Raw genomic sequence first — 22255 nt, 5'->3', positions numbered from 1 at the left:
AAAGAAAAAATATCAAGCAAATATTAAGACTAGAGAAATTTTATAAGCCTCCAAAAGTACCCCTTAAGGGAATAGGCCTAACCTCTGTGGTTATACCAAACAAAGATTACTTATAGATGGCTTAAGAAAGAAAAAGAAAACTACAGAGACACTCCTGCCAAGAAAACCAGAGTGAGCAACAACGTACTTGATCTTGATATCTACTATTTGGCAAAAATGGAAAATCCTTGTTGAACAGTGGGATGAATAGATGCACCACAAACATGGTGAGGGTCATGCATAATGCAGAGTACAGATGCTAACAGACTCACACAAGGACACTGCCATTTATTTTTCATGAGGCTTGGAAATTGATCTCTAAAGTGGTCCCATGTGAATGTCTCCTTGGCCCAACAAATCTCTGAGAGTACTTTGATTTTCTTTACATCCAGAATGAATCTATCCATTGTGGCTAGGCCTTAATTGACAAAATAAAGAGAAGAAAAAACAGCCAAGTTTCTGATTAAATGAGTGTGCCAGAACTCTGAATTATGGAAGCCCTCTTGCAAACCCCAAATGGATCACATGATTTTTTCAGGACTAGTTGAAAAAAATAAAAGTGAATGCACAATAGAACCAACCCCAACAATCCAGGGTGGAAATGAATTGCTATAGGATTTCTTCCTAAGCTCTCCAAGCAGAATCACTTTACCTTCCCCAAATGCAAGTTCCCCAGAGAACTTGCTCATTATCCTGCATCATTCATCCCTGTCATTTGCTCTGCATTGCACTCTCCTTCAAGTACTTCTCTCCTTAGAAACTACCTATGTACTTGAAATTACAAAACTTTGGAGCCAATTGGTGTCAGGAGGGGAGAGTATCTAAATCAATGAGTAAAAGTAAAGTGTTGCCCTCAGTCCCAGCATACTGAGGAAGTCAGCATCCTACATGGCTGGTGGGGGTGGCAGGGATGATGGAGGGTAGAGATATTAGTATGAATGTCTCCAATGTCACCTCATAGATATGAAGTGCACAACTTGGAAATCACTCCACTGACTCCACAAAGGGCCATACTTGCCCACCTGGAGAAGCTCTTGAAAAGAGTTATTTGACCATAATAATTGCAAATTTCATATAAGTGAAGACTGGCTATCCCCGAATTTAGGGTCTGAAACAGAGTCTAAAAAAAAAGAAGAAAAGCAATATAAATTATTCCTTCTTTAGAACAGCTGACGGAGAGCAAGACTTTCCTTTACTCCAAAACCTCATTGGAATGACAGAAGAACAGAATTTTAGATATGAATATGTGTGCTGGTGCCGTGTTGTATGCCTGTGATCCCAGCAAGCCTGTGATCTCCTGAGGCAGAAGGATTGCAAGTTCCAGGCCAGCCTTAGCAACTTAGCAAGAACCTGTCACAAAATAAAACAATTAAAAGGACTGTGGATGTAGTTCAGTGGCAAAGTGCTCCCGGATTCAATCTCCAAAAAGAAATAAATGAAATGAAATAAATAAAATATGAAAACCTGTCTTTCAGAGGATAATTTATAATATTTTCTTTTCTGGAATATTTTAATTTGATGGGCACAGGCAGGGTTAGCACAAACATCAGAAACAGGTTTAACTTCACAGTGTAAATAGGGCTCAAAAGCAATCAGAACCATACCAATTATATTTTGGCTTTTCCCATCAGAAAAACTGCACAAACGTAAGATGCACAAAATTTGGTTTATGAGCCATTTATATAAAAATAATTGAGAAGTGACCCCAGTTGTAGGGGTATTTTAGATTTTCAACTACTCAATCTACCCACAGCTCTTGCCAAAAGGGCCCATCAAGGTGTCCATGTGTCAGGTACCTTTTTTCCTCTGCCAATGGCTAGTTGGACCAAGAAAACAACCCAATCCAGGGTAATTCAATCCAACAGCTGGACCAAGAGAGTAAAATTGCTCTTCCCGGGAAGTTGGCATTGGGAAGCTGGGAAAGTGAATGAGCTGCAGCCTGATTCATTTTCTATTCAGTGTGACCTGTAGACAGGCAGCATCCATGTCAGCAGGGAGCTTGTTAAAAATGTTGACTTTCCCTGTGCATCTGTTGAGCCATGATTTGAATTTTAACAAAATCCCCCAGGTAACTTTGTGGACATTCAAGTTGAAGAGACACTAAGCAGGATGGGGATGGGGATGAAGACATGCAAGATGAAAGGTTGTATGGAGTTTGCAGTAGGTTGGTTTCACGGCACAATGGAACACAGGCAAACCAATGGTATAAAAAACCCATAAATGTCCTGCATGCAAAGGCGCTTTGTGGGGCTGGAGATGTGGCTCAGCGGTAGCGCGCTCGCCTGGCATGCGTGCGGCCCGGGTTCGATCCTCAGCACCACATACCAACAAAGATGTTGTGTCCGCCGAGAACTAAAAAATAAATATTAAAAAAAAAAAAAAAAAAAAAAAAAAAAAAAAAAAAAAAAAAAGGCGCTTTGCCCAGAGAAGAGGAGGAGCAAGACAGACCTTCAGAGAGAAGCAGAGACAAGATGACTTGGGATGAGGGAAAAAGGGAGTAGCCCTAGCTCCTTAGGCTCCTCAGGCTCCTCCTCATCCCCTTGGGGTTCAGGGGTATTTCATTTAACATCTTGGATGGATGTCTGGTAAACTGTGGTAACTTTATGATCAACACCCTTAGGGCACTTAGCTCCAGTGGGGTCTTAATGCTAATCCCTTATTATTTTTATATGACATTTCTGTGTCATTTAGCTTCTACCAAAACTTAAAAAAAATGTAAAAGAGGAAATAAACTGCCTAGTGCTCCCCAGGATTGGGGGCTGCATCTGGAGTCTGGTGCTCAGTTTGAGCTCCTTGCTTTAGAAAGGATGCTGCTATATTGGAGCCAGACCTCCAAAGAAGGGGCATTGGCCTAGTTTGAAACTATGTCTACAAAGTCTGAAAACATAATGGAAGGATGGGCATCAGAAGTAGTAATAGCTGACATTTAGAAGAGAAAACTTTCTGGAGACATGTCTTGAAATAAGACACTATTTTAAATATTTGAGGAATTAGTCTCCTTGAGGTTAGAGCTAACCCAGCTATGATACTCACCAGAGGAAGAAATTCCTTACAATTTTAACAGCATCACAGTTGTTAAGCTCCCTGTTCCTGCAAGGGTTGAGTTAGAAACTGAAGTCAGAAGATTCTCTTCAGAGAGACAGGAAAGGACTTTGGTATATATCATCTCTCAGATTCTCCAGTTGCAGGGCCAGGATCACAAAGGCTTTTCTTTCATGTATCATGTACAATCCTTGAGGTCCAGATTTTTCATTCCTCTTATTCTCGAGAACTCTGCTGAGTTTTACAACAGTGTTTGAACAAGACGATGGTAACAATTGTGTGGGAATAAAAAGTCATTTGGAATCCAAGAGATGAACTGAAAGAAAACTATGATTTTGAAGTGATAAAGGAGCAAAGCTGGTTCTGAGAGTTATAATACAGTAGCGAATTGAAAAAGTTGTTAGAGGAAGAGAACTTTAAAGCCAGATTGTGGAAGGAAGCTTCTGCTTCTTGCCATTTGTTATCTTGGTTTTCTATTTTAATTTCTTAAAAATTATCCTTATCCATTATTTCATGAATACAGGAAGTACAGACAGTTTCATTATAATTCCCAGCTCAGGACAAACATATGCATTGCTTATGAACCTGCTTCATAATTTAGCAAACACAAAATAGCTTGCACACTGATTTGAAAAGCAGCATTTAAAACTGAAAGGGGAAACTCTAAACAATGGATTGTTGAAGGTCAACTTAAACTAATAGAAGAAAATCAGAAGATCAGAGCAAAACAAAGCAACAGAGTTTGCATGCTCCTTTGCATCATAATCATGCACATTATTGTTTATTATCCTCAACCAAATAATTTCTTATGAAATTCCCAATGCCAATTTTTAAATTTTTCTGCATTGTCTCTTGGGCTAATACAGTCCTTCTTTCCTCAGATCTTCAATTATCTCATTCTTCTTTATCCCTCTATTTGTCAAAAGTGTTCAAGGGGTGTGGCAAAGAGCATCTTCTGTCCTCCTTTTGGGTTCTTGTAATGGTAGGGGGAAATTCCCAGCTCAGAAGTATGTTAATCCAGCATGTGTGCTCTGTGGCTTCAGGGAGTCAGAGTTCAGCAAACCCAGCCCCAGTGAATGTAAGGAATGTGAATAATTCTGCTTTGGAATCCATGAACTGCTCAATAGAATTCAAGGACAATTTCTTTCGTGCTCTTTCTGCTCTTCTGTTGAAATGTATCATACAAGAGAAGTGAAAATAAATGTATACCAACACTCCACAGAGAAATAATAACACCCACATGCTTGCCACTGAGACTTAGAACACAACCAGGCTCCAAAGTGCTGGAGTACCCATCACAAAGGCCTTCTTTTCTAGCGCCAAAGACAACTACCCTGATGAATTCTTTGCCAATAATTCACTTGCTTTGCATTGTAATTATACCACTTAAACCTGCATCTATAAACAACATGTTAATTTTTCCTGCTTATGAACTTTATAAATGAATTATTTGGTTTGTAAAAGTTGCTTCTTTCTTGTTTTTCTGATTAGCTAATATTAAACACTTTTTTAAAAAAAAAATTTGTTCTACTTAGTTATACATGACAGCAGAATGCATTTCAATTCATCGTTCACAAATGGAGCACTACATTTCAATTCTCTGGTTGAGAATTACACGATGTAGAGATGCACCAATCATGCAATCATACATGTACCTAGGGTCATGATGTCCATCTCATTCTACCATCTCTCCTACCCCCATGACACCCCTCCACCCTGCCCTTTACACAATCCAAACTTTCTCCATTCTTCCCACACATACCCCCACCCCCATCATGGATCAGCCTCCACTAATTAGAGAAAACATTTGGCCTTTATTTTTTGGGGAGAGGCTTACTTTGCATAGTATAATATTTTCCAACTCCATCCATTTATCTGCATGCCATAATTTTATTCTCTTTTAATGATGAGTAATATTCCATTGTGTATATATACCACCGTTTCTTTATCCATTCATCTATTGAAGGGCTTCCACAGTTTAGCTATTGTGAATTGTGCTGCTAAAAACATTGATGTCACTGCATTACTATAGTATGCTGATTTTAAGTCCTTTGGATATAGACCGAGGAATGGAATAGTTGGGTCAAATGGTGGTTCCATTCCAAGTTTCCTGAAGAATCTCCATACTGCTTTCCAAAGTGGTTGCACCAATTTGCAGTCCTGTTTTTCAGATTAATCCATTTTCACATGCACAGCTACAACTCACTTATTTTAAGTGCTATGCAGTATTCTATAATAAAACCCCATTTTAAAAATCCATGATATCATTGATGACTTTGTATGACTTCCATTTGTTTTTCTTTTCTTTTCTTCTTCTTCTTTTTTTTTTTTTTTTTTTTTTTTGGTATCACGAACTCTCATTTGTACTTTGAGATGTACATGTATATGAGGTTCTCTGGGATATCTATCTCAGATAAGAATTGGTAGCTTGTAGGATCTGAACGTGTTAGCCTGTAGTGAACAAAGTCACAGTGAGTGCATCAACTAACACCCCCACCAGCAGTGTGTGGGAGGATGGAGGATCCACTTTCTTTAAAACGGTTTGCCCATGACTAGATATGAAATGGTATCTCCTTGTTTATTTTGCATTGTACTGGTTACTGTGATTGATCATCTTTTGCTGTGGCATTTGTTTCTTTTATTTTTTTTCTCTACATTGTTTCCACGTTTTTATTGATGCATGATAGTTGTATACTAGGATGCACACGTGTAACAATATAATTTGGACCAATATCATTCCCTACCATTTCCCTGTCTTCCCTCTTATGACCATTTTTCTATTGTATTTTTCCTATTGACTATTGGAAGTGTTTATTACTTCTAGATTTATATGCTCCTTTGTCAGTTTTATCTATTAAAAATTTATTTTCAAAGCTTAAATCTTATACTTTTTACCCTCTTTATGGTCCACTTTTAGGAGTAGAAGTTCTTAATTTTAACAATAACTTATTAATGTTTTCCTTTTCTGGGTCTTATTTAAGAAATTCTTCTTTCCCCTAACATTATTAAAACGTGCTCCAATAAATTCTTCTCAAAACTTTATAGTTTTGCCTCCCAAATTTAAATGTATCTAAATATCTACCTGAGTTGATATTCACTGTAAGGTAGGAATCTGTATTACTTTGTGAATGGATAATTTATCTTCTTAGCAGTATTTACTAATAGTCCATTTTTATGCACTGATGTACATTGCCCACTCAGTCATCTTTTGAGTTTCTCTGTATAGGTCTTTATTTCATTCATCTACTTGTCTGTCCTGCAACAGTACCACATTTCTTAGTTATCATTTGCATTACAATAATTTCCGATGTCTGATAAATCAAGTCCTCCTATTTAATTCTTCTTTACCAGTAACTTTCCAATTTTTCACACAGGGTCTATATCTATTTATATTTGCCTAAATATTGAGCCTTTCAATTGCTGTTCATTTTTTGCCATATTTACTTGATTCTATTTGGGATCATTTTACTTCTGCCTGAAAACTTCCCTTCAAAATTTGTGTTGGTACAGGTATGTGTTCTAGTGTCTTTAGGTGTTTGTTCTCTAAAGTCTTGGTTTTGCCTTCACTTTTGAACATTTTTGATGAATTAGGAATTCTAGGTCTTTAAATATCTTAAACATATCCTATTTCCCTCTAACTTTCATCATTTCTATTGATCAGTCATCTGTTTTATTATTTTTCATTTGAAAGTAATGTTTCTTATTTCTGAGTGCTTTTAAATTTTCCCTATTTTCTTTGTTCTACTCATTTTGTTTCTACTTGTTCCGTTTGGTTTTATAGTATTTTTTAATCTGGTTTATTATTTTTCATTTTAATTTTTTATTATTTTCATTATTAGAGTGTTTTCATACATTATCTCTTCAAATATTGCTTTACTTTCATTATCTCTCTTCTTCAGTTATTGTTTTATCATTTTGTATGTTTGTTTTGTTTTATTTTCCAAAGAACTGGAGATTGAACCCAGCCCTCTACCTCTGAGCTCAATCCCCAGCCCATTTTTAAAATTATGAGATAGGGTCTTGCTAAGTTGCTGAAGTTGGCCTCAAACTTGTGATTCTCCTACCTTAGCCTCCCATGTCCCTGCCAACATGCTTGGATCCAGTTTATAACCTTTACAGATTCAAGTTCTTACTGAAATTCTTTTTCTTATCCTGTATATTCTCCAATATGTAAATCTAAGTTATTTTACAAACCTTGTCTGATAAATTAAATAACTGATTCTCCCAAAAGTTTGCTTAATTGACTTCTTTTTTTGTTTTATTGTTGTTTTCTTTCCCTTTTGGTTTTTGGCTAATTCTCTCACTTGTCTAGTATTATTATTGTTTTTTTTTAATTGAGGGCAATTTTGTATATAAAAAATTAAAGAAATCAGAGATTCTGAATGTCATTATGTTCCTCCAGAGATGGTCCACTCTTGCTGGCACCAAAATTAAAGATTTCAATCACCTTAATTCTATTTTGGAATAACCTAATTTGAATTTATATCTCTGTGAGGATGGAATTGCTTCAGTTAGTTTTTTATTCAAAGATCTTATATGAAAGCTTTGATTAGTTATAAGGGCTACTCTTCTTCTGCAGATGCTAAATTATGAATTTTGTTTCCTAGTCCTATAAGACTATCACAAGCTTTGCTCCATTTTTATAATTCTTTGCATATCCTTTCAGCCTGTTGTTTTCACATTCGCAAATAATTTTTTAGGCATTTTAAATTTTATTTTTAATTAACATAGTAATTATACATATTTATGGGATACAGGGTGATTTTTTAAAAATAAATGACAGCAGGATGCATTAAATTCATATTACACATATACAGCACATTTTAAAATATATTTATCTTTTAGTTATAGTTAGACACAATATCTTAATTTTATTTATTTATTTTTATGTGGTGCTGAGGATCGAACGCAGGGCCTTGCACATGCTAGGTGAGCACTCTACCACTGAGCCACAACCCCAGCCTGAGAGCACAATTTTTTATACCTCTGATTATACAACATACATAAAGTATGTTCACACCAATTCACGTCTTCATACATGTACTTTGGATAATGATGTCCATCACATTCCACCATCATTGTTAACCCCCTGTTCCCTCTCTTCCCCTCCCACCCCTCTGCCCTATCTAGAAAATTCAACTCAAAGTGGATCAAGTACCTAGGAATTAAATCAGAGATTCTGCATCTAATAGGAGAAAAAGCAGGCCCTAACCTTCATCATGTCGGGTTAGGCCCAACTTCCTTAATAAGACATCTATAGTACAAGAATTAAAAGTAAGAATCAATAAATGGGATGGATTCAAACGAAAATTTTCTTCTCAGCAAAAAGAAAGAAAGAAAGAGGGAAAGAAAGAAAGAAAGAAAGAAAGAAAGAAAGAAAGAAAGAAAGAAAGAAAGAAAATCTGTGAGGTGAATAGAAAGCCTACATCTTGGAAGCAAATTTTATCCCTCACACATTAATCTCTAGGGTATGTAAAGAATTCAAAAAGCTAAATATATAAAAAAAAAACCCAATCAATAAATGGGCCAAGGACTTGAGCAAACATTTCTCAGAAAAGTATATACAATCAATTAACAAATATATGAAAAAATGTTCATCATCACTAGCAATAAGAGAAATACAAATCAAAACTACTCTAAGATTTCATCTTACTCCTGTCAGAATGGCAGCTATTACGAAGACAAACAACAATAAGTGTTGTCGAGGATGTGGGGAAAAAGGTACACTCATACATTGCTGGTGGGACTGCAAATTGGTGCAGCCAATTTGGAAAGAAGTATGGAGATTCCTTGGAAAACTGGGAACAGAACCACCATTTGACCCAGCTAACCCTCTCCTCAGTCTAGATCCAAAGGACTTAAAAACAGCATACTACAGGGACACAGCCACATCAATGTTTATAGCAGCACAATTCACAATAGCTAAACTGTGGCACCAACCTAGATGCCCTTAGGTAGATGAATGGATAAAAAAAGTGACATATATACACAATGGAATATTACTCAGCAATAAAAGAGAATAAAATCATGGCATTTGTAAGTAAATGGATGGAGTTGGAGAAGATAATGCTATGTGAAGTTAGCCAATATCCCCAAAAACAAATGCTGAATGTTTTCTCTGATATAACGTGACTGACACATTAGCAAATACTTAAAGAGGAAAAGTGACACTGTCAGGTTCACCTCTGCAGTCTTCATTTGTTCTCTCCAAGAGCTTAGCCCCTCAAATCCTTATTGCTTAGTAATCGCCTGATGTTTTTGAGTGAATTACTATTTGGATTTTATCTAGTTCTTCTTTTTATTTATTCTATTCTTCTTCACAGCATCCATTTTATTTTACTAACAGTTTTTCTAGTTATTTAGCAGAAGGTTCCTGATAAATCTAAACTTACATGACCAGACCTTTCCATATGCATTTTAGAAACAATTTTTCAAGTTTGATTGAAAATAGTAACATTTTTATTAAAGTGTTATTGAGTCTATATCTTTGAGAAGTGACAACTTTATAATATTACAACTTCCTGGGGTTGGGGTTATGGCTCTTGTAGCATGTGCAAGGTCCTGGGTTCGATCCTCAGCACCACATAAAAATAAATAAATAAAATAAGGGTATTGTGTACAACTATAACTTAAAAATATATATGTATATTTTTTAAAAAAACTTCCTATACATGAACATGATATGTCTTCTTTTGGGTCATCTTCAAAGTTTTTCCATTTTTAATGTTCTCTGTAATGGAATCAGACACCTAATAAATTTATTCATAGTTACTTCACATTTATATTACTATAATAACCAATATATTTTAGCTACTTTTCTAGTTAGTATTACTAAGGTGTATTGAATTTGTATTATAACTGGTAATTCAACTATAGACTATTTTGCATTTTCTGTGAAAATAATCAGAATATAATTTCCTTGTGTTCATCTTTTACATATTTTAAACATCTAATTTTACCTGTTTTAGTAACATGAGAATTATATGTACTTTGAATATTTAGTTACATTTGCCTGTTTTATCAGTCAGGGTTCAATCAAGGAAGCAAATCATTAGATTATGTTATGATTATTTATTGTAAAAATTAATTCTTACATAATTACAAAAGGATCTGGGAAAGTAAGGTCTAGAAGGGATTTGGAACATCAGAGTATAATGACTAATCAGGAATCATAGAACATACAATGGAACCTATGGACAAGCTGGAGTTGGCAAGGAGAGCTATGAAGCCAGGCACTTCCAACTTCCCAAGTGGAGCAGCTGAGAGAAAGCTATGGAATGTGGATGTATCTGTGTCTGGTGGTGAGTTTGGGATCAATGGTATGCCTTGGGGTCAACAGAAAGGTTAAAGAGATAATACAGAGTAAGGAACAATAAGGAAAATCTGTAGCCGGGCAGCAATCTCCATGAGAAAGAGTGAGCATTCACTAGGCAACTGTGCCTCTTTCACTGCATCTAACCATGATGACCAACTAAATCACAAAAATACACAGAAATGAATTCTGGGAAAGTTACAGCTTACCTACCAATGTGTAAAGCCTGTTGTTTCTCTTGTTCCTAGCCTATAGCTCTAGTTAGAGGAAACTGTCAAGTTCTCAGCAGGAGAGTGTTTGCTTCAGGAAGGCCTAGAGCTGAACTGCACATGAAACAATACAGATAAGGGTTTCTCATTTAAGAACTTAAAAGAAGAAGAAAGAAAACATTAAAAAAAACACAGCAAAACATAAAATCTTGCCTGTCACAGCTACTTAAATTGACTATATAGTTTTTATTTCTCCCAGCCTTATTTGTGTTTAAGGATTTATTCCTATCACATTTTCAATTGTTATGCAATAATCATTTATTGGCATGGAAAGGGCATTGGTTAGAAATCAAAGCTAGTAGGTAGAAACAGAACCACATGGATTCAAAAGAACACAGTGTCCTAAGTTTTCATTAGGAGCGCCAAAAGAGGGCAGAACATTCATTTCATATGTAGAAAGTGACATTTAGTCAAATGGAATCTCAATCAGGTATTGTGTACAATGGACCATCAGAGTTAGGCAATGAAAATATTCAGTCTAGAAAAAATCAAATCAAATATCTTAGATAAAAATATTCATGGGGGCTGGGGATATAACTCAGTTGGTAGAGTGCTTGAGTAGCATGTACAAGGCCCTGGGTTTAATCCCCAGCACCACCAAAACAACAAAACAAAAATATTCATTTTAAAACTTAGGTTATAAATAAAGGAGAATGTTTCTAGTGGAAACATGAGAATGCAAGAAAAGAAGATAAGACATCTCTTCAGGGAGACTCACTGACCAAAGTACACAAAGTACATTTTTTTTTCCCCTATTAAACTGACCAGATTGCAGAAGGACAATCTGGTGAAGGACTTAAAATGGTCCCAGTTTCTAAGGTATCAGAGTCATTGAAAGCTAAATGCAAACAGGGATTTTGTGGTTCAAAGATAATGGCATATTATGTGTTAGTGTGGTTTCATGTAATTTCTTTGGTTATTCACAAAATCCTGTACGAAGTACAAAAAGGTAATCCAAACCTTCAAAAATGCTAACTTTTGTAGGAAACAACAACAACAAGAACATTCAAATAAAGAAAGAAAAACTTGGGGGAAATTATGGCTACTCTTTTTCTGAGGTCAATTAATTAATCAGAAATAAATATGTCTCCTAATCCTCTAGAACATCAGTTATTAATTAAAGCAAAACAGAACACTAACAAAATATTAATTAAATGGGGGTGGGCTGAGGTTGTGACTCAGAGGTAAAGCGCTCGCCTACCTGGCACTGGGTTTGATTCTCAGCACCATATAAAAATAAAGATGTTGTGTCCACCTATAACTTAAAAAATAAATATTTAAAAAAATTAGCTGGGAAGAATGTCATACTGAATAGTTAACTAATACTCATAAACCTTAGGTCATCCTCCCCATCACCAAATCTTTACCAAAATTTCTATAAAATATCCACTTGAAAACATGAGTTTCAATTCTTTTTAATTCTGATTTTCTACTAAAACCAAAATCTGGGGTGTTGAAGAGAAATGAAAGACAAAAATAGACAAAGGGACTAGTTAATGCATAAACTAGAGAATCCAAAGCCCCAAACAATCCAAAATTATTGCATTAGGCAAGTTATGTTATGTGTAGTAACAATGCATTTGCTGCAAGGACAATACTTAATTAGAATAATATAAAATTTTACTTTAGAAGTCAGAGTTATAGATTCAAACTTAAAAAAAATTACAATAAGGTTGGCAAATAAGGGTGGCAAATCCCTTTGGTTCAACTCTATCACCACCACCAATTATAATTAACTACTTAATCAGGAGTACAGTAAAATGTTTATGTTTTATGGTGATTTTATTTAAATAATTAGAATAAACTGATTGCCATCCATAATGAAAATGAAAATAAATCAGGGAATTTGCTTACAATCTCATATGTGAAAAATAAGTCTGTGCAAACACACAAAGGAAGAATTTAACATTTTCATGGGAAAAAATGCTGTAATGCTGTAAGAATAATAATGATTGAGAAATACTGATGTCTTTGGGAAAATGCTTTAAAAATTAAATGATTTCATTTAAAGATTTTAAAAATATAAAAATAAGTAATCTCATTCAGCAAAAAATCAAGTTGTAAATTCTTGTACTTTTCATTAATTTATGATAATTCATTCTGCAAAATTACTAACATGGACCAATAGTTAATAAATTCCTTCAATGTATCTAAACAGTAATTTTATAATATTCCAGTCATTTCATGAAATTGACTTCAGAATACTATCCAGATCAAAGAAATTACTTTGTAACTGACCAAACCTGCTTTATCCTCAGATTTATTCTGAGGGTGCAGGGGAGAAAAAAATCTATCTGTATTGGCTATTAAATACATCACAGTTCATTAAGCACAATTGTCCCAATTCTCCTGGTCACACTTCTTTGAAAATCAGAAATGGGATTGCTTGGAGGAAAACACAAAAGCACAATTACACATCTGCCTCTAGAACCCTGATTAGGTGAGTAACACTGAGATTATGGAACCAAAATCTTTAGTATTCCACTTTTTGAAAGAAAAATATACTGTCCATCAACACAGTTTGTTCTTGACCTCCCTTTTAACTCCAGTTGTCACTGAGTCAGTTTCATTTGGCATGGTGGATCTTTGTGGCTATAATGACTGGAGAAAGGTGGGGCATCTCAACTTCATTGGAAGGTACAGGATAGTTTCACTCCATTACCTGGAGACCAGACTTTTTATCACTGGATGGTGGGATCCAGCAGCCTTGCTCTGTGCCTATTCCATGTATATAGGGTTCCTGATTCCATGGCTGCACTGACCCTATAGAAAAAAAGAAAAAAAAGCAAATTAAAAAAAAAAAAAGAAATTTAGTATTCACATTATTCACAATGTCCAACAAAAGAGACCTTTAAAAACTGGGGTTTGAGAATTGGCCTGAAATACAAAAAGAACACATTCTCAAACTATTGTGGACTCAATTTCAAAAATTAAAACTGTCTTGGTTGGTTGAGAAAATCCAAAGAGCTATGCACCTGATATTGCTCTTTGGCCTTCTCTGTGTACTTCCTATCTCCACATCTGGACCATAAATTACTTTGGAACAAACTCAAGTTTTCAGTGCACTTTTATCCCATTCTCTCAGTGTGGTCTTCTGCCCCTAGTAAGTTACTTTGCACTTAACTTGCACCAGTTGATATTGGCTAAGGTCAATAAAAATGACTCTGTGAATCTACCACAAGTACTATGTTTTCACGGACTTTCTAAGAACAGAGAAGGGATTGGCTCAAAGCCAAAATTGAGCTTTATCTCCTTCCCCAAGCACACTTTCACCCCAGGCAGCTGATCGGGGATATATTACTCATATTGGGAGACAGTTAGATGAGTGGCCCCACAAAATGGGTTAAATTGTTTGTAGCAGAGTACAAAAAAAAGTAGACATTCTAAATTATCCCTGACTACACAGCGAACTATAATGAGTCTTTAGGTTTTTTCTGAATGTAACCATATTCTTATAGTAACATTGTGCTGCTGAGTGACTTGAAAAATTATATAACATGTACTTCTAAAGTAAATTACCTTCATAAGAAAGAAGTATGTGCTTTTAGGTGCTTAAAAAAAGTTCTATGTAACCAAATAGATGCTGTCACTTTCTAGTAAAGCTACGAATAATACCAAAAAACAAGCAGCTTTTCAAAATGCTGAATTTTTAAATTATCCAGGCAACAGTAAAATATATATATATATATATATATATATATATATATATATATATATATATATATATATATAACTTATTGTGGTATTTATGGCCTTGTTCAAATTAGGCAATAAGGATTTACTGAGTTTAGTATTTTGGGTTACCTGGAAGCATATGTACAAGAGAGGTTTTAGAGTGACTTTTCCAGAATAAAAAGCCTATGTTCTCTCTATAAGGAAATCTGAAAAGAAGATTATGATAATAAGCATGAAGGGCAAATATCAGAAAATAAAGTAGAACTGATATTTTATTGGCTCATTTTATTAGCAGTGGAACTGTTTTTGTTGGCACAAAGATTCTCTAAGCTTTTTCAAAGGCTTATGACACAAAAGCATGTTCAATAATGTCCTCCAGGCTGTGAAAAAACAATAATGCTATCTAAGACACAGCCCAAGAGGTTTATCATAATATAACTCCTGGCAAAAGTGCTATGTCAGAGGATATTTAACTCCATTTCTACCTGAAGCAGACTGAGTTCTAGAGCAGTTTGAGAACCTGGGTTGATTTTATTGTCTCTCTGTGGCCTGACTGGACTTCACAGCCAGCCAGGGATCTGGCCGAGGTCTAGCCCCTGATAAGACTTGAATACTCTGAAATCCCCAGATCAACTTACATTCACAGGAATCCTTCCCACCAGAACATAAACACATTTTCTTGAAGCCATTTACAATTTCACTGGATCTATACCGACAGCTACCCATACAGATTCCAAACTCAAGAACGACCTTAAAACCCTAATTCAAAATAAGAAGTCACTCATTGAGTACTTGCTGAAAGTGACCTAGCAGACTGCTATGTGACTAGAGTTTTAGTGAACATGGTAATCTCATATAAGACAAAAATGCAGTCCAAATTTGTTTCTCTAAAGCTCCATGGTATTTAAATACAACCCAGATGCTCACATAACTTATACAATTTTTACTACTGTTTTTCTGGTTAGATGAGACTTTTCACTGGAAAACATTCATGATCCAGATAAAGATAACCATTCACCAAGCTCCAGGGAGGACAACTGGACAACATCTGCTGCCTGGCCATCCTTGCCAGCGGAATACTGACTCCCATTCCTGATGTCTTGATGTTCCTTTATGACCACAAACTATAGAAAAGAAAAGGAAAAGAGAAGTTATGGTTATAATTCACAAACCATCCCATCATACATCAATCAAAGCCTATGGCTTTATCATATTCATATACCTTATCCTACATAAGGCAACTGTTAGAAAAAAGAGTCTGTCAAATTCATTTCTCTAGCTCATGAAAGACTCCATTTTAAATTAGAAATTCTATGCTACTTTCTATTAAAGCAACTGGAAACTACCAATATCTATACTGAAGATTCTATTATAATTCTGGAATCCCAATTTTGGGGCATGGATCCCTGTGGGCTAACACTTTACTATAAATAATCCAAGAATTCATAAGTATTCTAAGCATTGTTCATTGGCCAAATAATATCACATACATGTTTGTTACAACTTTCCATATACACATAAATGCACTTAAATATAGGTACTAATAACTAATAGTGCAAATACTATTTTGCATAGATCTATCAAATGTTTTCTTAAGATTAAACAGACTGGGAAACAGAATTATAAAAGGAGACCCAGAAAACAACATTTCTCTTCAGTCAACAAAAATGATCATTCTTTTCATTATTTGGATTGTCTAACACTGATCGGGCACTTGGAATGCAGGCTGAGCTGAGTTCACTGGCTTGCTCTGAGGCTAGATAGATTAGATATTAAAATAGATCAATGATAAAAGAAAAAAAAATAAAAGAAAGAAGTGACCCATGCTCTAGGATAAAGGACACAGATGGCTGAAATCCTTCTTTGTCAATCAGTAACCCAGTAGAGGGACTGCCCAAAGTTTTGACTGAGGGACTGCCCAAAGTTTTGACTGACCATGCTCCACTGGTTCAGAAATGGGCCTTCCACAGGAAGAAGCCCAGAACCCAGAATCAAGAGAATAGGAATTTGAAATTATAAAAGTATAGGAATGGATGATGAGTGGAGTCAATTAGGGAGAAGAGAGGGGAATGTTGGTAATAAAAGGGTAAATCTCATGAACATATGTTCTCATTTTCTTATTTTCCACAACACTAATGACCCTTTGTCTTCTCCTTATTAATGGTCTCTCTGCAGAAACATATTGCAAAACCAATATGGGACTACTGTTTAAGGGCACAGGCCCATTATTTCTGGTTCAAGTAAAAAATCCCCCTCTACACCACAAATGTTCCAACCATTTGCCTCTCTGTTGGAAGAACACAGGACCCAAATTTCTGGGCTGAGATGGGGAAGGCAGCTGATGGAACCAGATTTGTTTCTTCTGCTTCTCCTTCCAGTTTGGATACTCAGCTCTCTCCCACTCCCTCTGGTATCTGCAGCAGCAGTTGGTGTGGATGACACTTATGACAGCTGGGGAGGACAGAGCTCAGCAGCCCAGGCACTTCCTAACAGCACTGAGCCAACAAGCAAGTGACATGCAGAAAATAAGTTTCTGAGCTGGGAATGTAGCTCGGAACTTGCCTAGCACATGTGAAGCCCTGGGTTTAATTCAAGCATACACACACAAATTAATAATAATAATAAAATAAATAGGGCTGAGGTTGTGGCTCAGTGGTAGAGCGCTCGCCTAGCACATGTGAAGCCCTGGGTTCAATCCTCAGCACCACATAAAAATAAATAAATAAAATAAAGGTATCATGTCCAACTACAACTAAAAAAATAAATATTTTTAAAAAAATAATAAAATAAATAAAAATAAAGGATTGTGTTTCTCCTTATTTCCCCTGATTTAAATTAGATAAGCTAAACCTGCCATCCAAAACCTAAATGAAATACCACACAGATTGCAAAGCAATGTGGGTACTTCCAAAGTCCACAGTCAGGAGGCTTCCAAGAACTGAGCAAATTCTACAGGTAAATCCTCCCAGAATCACATACTGTGACACTTACGGAGACTTAAGGGATCTGAGAGACCATCTAATCTAAGTCCCTTGTACTGAAGAGGAAGCAAGATCCATAGAGCTTAAGGGACTTGCTGAAGATTGCCAGGTAGTAAGGGAGATCTCACATTTCTTATTTCTATACTTAAATTCTACCAAAAAAACAAGTAAACACTGAATGCCTATAACAGTAGGAACACATGATCACTTGTTAGTAAAGAGCTCAATCACAAGAAAGTTACCCTTTGGGATGCATTGTGAGGTGGGGTTAGGGGAGTAGAGATACGTGGAAAGAGCTCCAAACATCGCCTTTCCCCCTGCAAAACTTCTTCCTAACAGTTCTTCCCTAAGGTTTCAATCCTCCCTGGCCTGCTACATATTCCAAGCTTTTCTGCAACATACACCACAGATACACCAACAGAGCACACTCAATCAGTTCTCTGATGGATTTCTGGAAATGGAAATTCCCAGCGTCAAGAGTTTAGCTTGTCGCAAGTCTTCCCTCTAGTGGTCTGAAATCAATACTGAAGCAGATGACCTGCCAAGTATCTTGAATTTCTAGATCTAGTATTTTTTTTTGAAAAACATTCAGGGTTGACAGATACAATACAAAACAGCCAAGTGACTAACTCAAATCTGCCTTTGAATTAAACTTGAACTTTAATTATAAGTATGAATTTAAGCATCCTGTATTTTTGTTAATCTGGAAACTATTTTGCTACTGAAGTCTAGGGATTTAAAATGTGCATGAGGAAAAAATATTAAGAATGCCAGGAGCATAATCTTGAATTTTTAAGATATCCATGTGAAAGGGATCACCTAAAATTTGGGGAAAACTTCACATAACCTAATAATTTAAGTCATAAGAAAAAGGTATACAAAGAAAAAAAATCCCCTACAATTCTTGTGCCATTAAATTAGGATGGTATTTTAATTCAGATTCCCTTAATATAGGACACAGTTCCTCCACCATCCCACCCCTAACCCTCCCCAGATGATGTAGTGTTGGCTAACACAGATACTAGTTGAAAGTTATAACAGATTCCAGTTGCTCCAAACTCAGTAAAGGAGAAGAAAAAGTGAACTGGGATGTATATCGACCCACTTCCTGGCTTTGTCTACTTTGGTCACATTACCCAAGGTTGGGGGCAAGAAGACATTCCAGCCTCTCCTTCAGCAGGCTTGCCCTGGCTCACGTCTCTGCTTGACTCTTCATAGGGATTCTTTGCATTTTTCAATAGCAGCTTCTGAGTCCTGAGATAAAGCCAAAATTTGATACAATCTCAAAACAAACCATTCATCCCACTCACTGATGGCCAGGGACAACTATCTTGTCAGAACAGGTCTATCAACAGTGCACATGTGGTCAAGCACATAGCTGAAGATTAATAGCCGGTAAGCAGCCACTCTTATCAGCACTGTTCAGTAAATAACCACAGATCTGTTCCCAGTGAATTTTATAATTCTGGATAGATTTCAGTGAAAAGAAAAAGAAAGAGCTCTGATGAGCCTTCTTTTTTGAAGTAACAGCCCTTATCACTTTTGATTTTAGGAATAAGAGCATTGAATCTAAAGACATTTGTCTTTGTAAGTAAAGTCTCTGAATTTTTCCTGCTGTGCTGCTTAGAATTCCAAGCCAATGGGCTGGGGATGTAGATCAGTGGTAGAGCACTTGCATGGTGTATGTGAGGCCCCGGTTGGTTTCAATCCCCAGAAACAAACAAACACACACACACACACACACACACCTCCAATCAAACAAATCCAGCAATTTGCCTTTAGTTTTCAATCCAGATCTCTGAAAGATGTCAGTATAATGTAAGACATAATAACATCATAATACCTCAGAGAAAAATAATTACAGCACACATGAATTTGTTTCTTTTTTCCAACTTTTTCTACACTATTTGTTAAGATCTACCTTTGTTTTGGCATACTGTCCAGTGGAATGACCTATATAGATCATTAAATGTTCTTTTCTAAAACATCTGAGTTTAAATACCAGTTTAAAAAGTGCAATATAGGGCTGGGGTTGTAGCTGGGCTGGGGTTGTGGCTCAGTGGTAGAGTGCTTGCCTAGCATGCATGAGGCACTAGGTTCAATCCCCAGCACCACATAAAAATAAAGGTATTGTGACCATCTAAGACTAATATATATATTTATTATTTATATATATTTATATATATATATATATATATATATATATATATTTATTTATTTATTTTAAAATGCAATGTACTTTAGATTAGACCTAGAGAAGTGAAGGGAGGGAAGTGGGTTTGGGAGAAGGAAGGATAGAAAAATGAATCAGACATTATTACCCTATGTGCATATATGATTACATGACCAGTGTGATTTTATATCATGTACAACCAGAAGAATGAAAAGTTATACTCCATTTATGTATGATATATCAAAATGAATTCTACTGTCATGCATAACTAATTAGAACAAATTTTTTTAAAAAAATATTTATTTATTTTTTCTTAGTTCTCGGCGGACACCACATCTTCATTTTTTTGTATGTGGTGCTGAGGATCGAACCCGGGCCGCACGCGCGCTAGGCGAGCGCGCTACCGCTTGAGCCACATCCCCAGCCCCCTAGAACAAAATTTTTAAAAAGTGCAATATTACTAGGTGGGCCACTGAATTAAAATTTCAAGTTTGTGCCTGAGAATCTTGTCTCTCAGGAGTTGGCATAAAAGGTCTTAGAGTATCTGAATCTGATTGGGAAGATTATCATTCACAGATAATCACAGTAACAGCATTTATGAAACTCAATATGCCAGGCCTACACTAAACTCTTTACTTTGATTAATTCAATCTCATGATAACCCTTGAGATAAATACTATTTTTGTCTCTATTTTATAGCAAAGGAAATAAATGAATACAGGTATTAAACATGTCTGATGTCCTATTTAGGCACTAACTGGGACTAGAAGCTGTGTGACGTGATTCCAAAACCTATGCTCTTAACCACTACACTAGAATATAGCAGGATCTCAAGGAAGAGTATCTTGGCTAATATATTGAGTTTTTTTTTTTTTTTAAAAGACATGAGTGGTTGTGCAGTACAAGTGAATGATGTTGGATTTTTATCTTAAGATAATAGCAGGTATTGGTACATTCTCAAAGAATTGGAACCTATGAGTTAAGTGGGTCTCAGGTTCTTAGCCATAAAATGATATTATTGAACTAGATAATCTCATAAAGTCACCATCAGCCCAAAGTCTTCTAGGTTTTTTTTTTTGTTTGTTTGTTTGTTTGTTTATGGTACTGGGGATTGAACCCAGGATCTCACACACACTAGCAAGTGCTGTCCCATGGAGCTTACACCCTCAGTCCTTTTTTATGATTTTATTTTGAGACAAGCTATCACGAAGTTGCACAGGCTGGCTTAGAAATTGCGATCCTCCTGCCTCAGTCTCCCAAGTAGTTGGGATTAACAGCCATGTGCCACCATGCCCAGCAATGTTCTACTTAAGGAAATGCAAAATAAACAGGGTGATGCCTATTTATACCTTTACTGTAGTGTGATTTTTAAAAAATTAAAAGTGTGTTATGATTCCTTGGTTTTTAATTGTTAACTTTAAATGAATGAAAAATATAAAATTCAAGGATCAGAAACATCCTTCCAAAGTTAGAGAAGATACTGATTTTCTTTAATAAAAGGCCATATTTTGTGTGAAATTAACTCAGTGAAAGGCAGTCATGAAAAATTATAGTTACATTGGTTGGAAGCAGGGGCAAGAAGAGCATGGGATGCTAAAAGAAGAAACTGGAATTCAAAAATGCACACTGCTGGGGCTGAGGCTGTGGCTCAGTGGTAGAGTGCTCATGAAGCACATGTGAGACACTGGGTTCGATCCTCGGCACCACATAAAAATAAATAAATAAAATAAAGGTATACATACATGGAGTATAACTTATTTTAAAAAATGCACATTGCTTGGGAATGCGGCTTAGTGTTAAAGCACTTGCCTAACATGTGCGAGGCCCTGGGCATGATCCCCAGCACCACACACAAAAAAAGTAAACAGACACCTGAACTATATTTGGACAAAGACTAGAATGGAACAAGAAATATAAATGAATGCACTGATGTTTTAGGGCAGTAAAATCCTGGATTTTAAAAACCTATTACTCCTACTACTACCTATTATTACTACTTATTATTAAAATGTAGTCCATAGATAGATAAGGGACATCCTGAGGAGGCAGGTGTTCCCTTGGGAGGACTTAGAGGTTTGAAGGTACCAATGGGAAGAAAGGGTCACCTGTAGTAGTGAGCACCCCACAGCCCCAGGAGCAGCAGCAGAACCAGCACAACCACACAGACAGCCACCACGGTGATGTCCCGCTGCTGCCCATGGCCAGCATGGCGCAGTTCCCACCATCTCAGGTCTTGGTGCTGACATCGCTCCCCGACGTAGCCAATAACACAGCTATAACAACATACAAACAGAAGTCATCAGAGACTCTGGCCAAGGGCATTTGATAGTCTTCAGACTCAATAGCCAGCCATCTCTCAACCTCTGCATTCCCAGACTCATCTCTTTAGAAGCACATGGAAAATCCATCAGGGGTCAGCTGAAAGCACTACGGTTTATAAGTTAATGCCACACAGACTGCCCCTTTTAGTCTGCTTGCCCTGGGATTGATGGAAAATTATTTGCATACTGCCTCTATAAGGTATTACAGAACATTGATTAAAGATCAATTTCTCTTAGGCTAAAATCCTGAGGAGCCACCTTTTAAAACCAACACAAAGCAATTCAGCCCTGAGAGCCAGGGGAGTTTGGGAAACAAATGTTTGGCCAGATTGCAATGAACAAAGGTCAAAGGAAAGAAGAATCTGAAGGCAGATTCCCTCACTTGAAAGCAAACTAAAAGGAGGAACACATGTAGCCCCTGAACAGGAAGTACAACCTAAAGT

The 22255-nt window shown here is 36.3% G+C and overlaps 1 protein-coding gene across 1 annotated transcript in view; it reads right to left on the bottom strand.

The window, feature by feature from the left end:
* Nucleotides 1–9517: 9517 nt before the first annotated feature.
* The window catches only part of Egf (epidermal growth factor), an 88738-nt gene continuing 76000 nt past the window's right edge, over nucleotides 9518–22255 (bottom strand). Inside the window, exons 21-24 of the mRNA XM_026410633.2 lie at nucleotides 21597–21764; nucleotides 18455–18572; nucleotides 15356–15461; nucleotides 9518–13425 (exon numbers count right to left, since the gene is read on the bottom strand). Coding sequence (XP_026266418.2) covers nucleotides 13313–13425; nucleotides 15356–15461; nucleotides 18455–18572; nucleotides 21597–21764 — 505 coding nt within the window. The 3' untranslated portion in view covers nucleotides 9518–13312. The remainder of the gene's footprint in view (nucleotides 13426–15355; nucleotides 15462–18454; nucleotides 18573–21596; nucleotides 21765–22255) is intronic.

Source organism: Urocitellus parryii, chromosome 10 (genome assembly GCF_045843805.1).
Source record: "Urocitellus parryii isolate mUroPar1 chromosome 10, mUroPar1.hap1, whole genome shotgun sequence".
Classification (NCBI taxonomy): Eukaryota; Metazoa; Chordata; class Mammalia; order Rodentia; family Sciuridae; genus Urocitellus; species Urocitellus parryii.
Note: the sequence above shows the minus strand (reverse complement) of the source record. Positions and strands in the feature narration are given on the sequence as shown.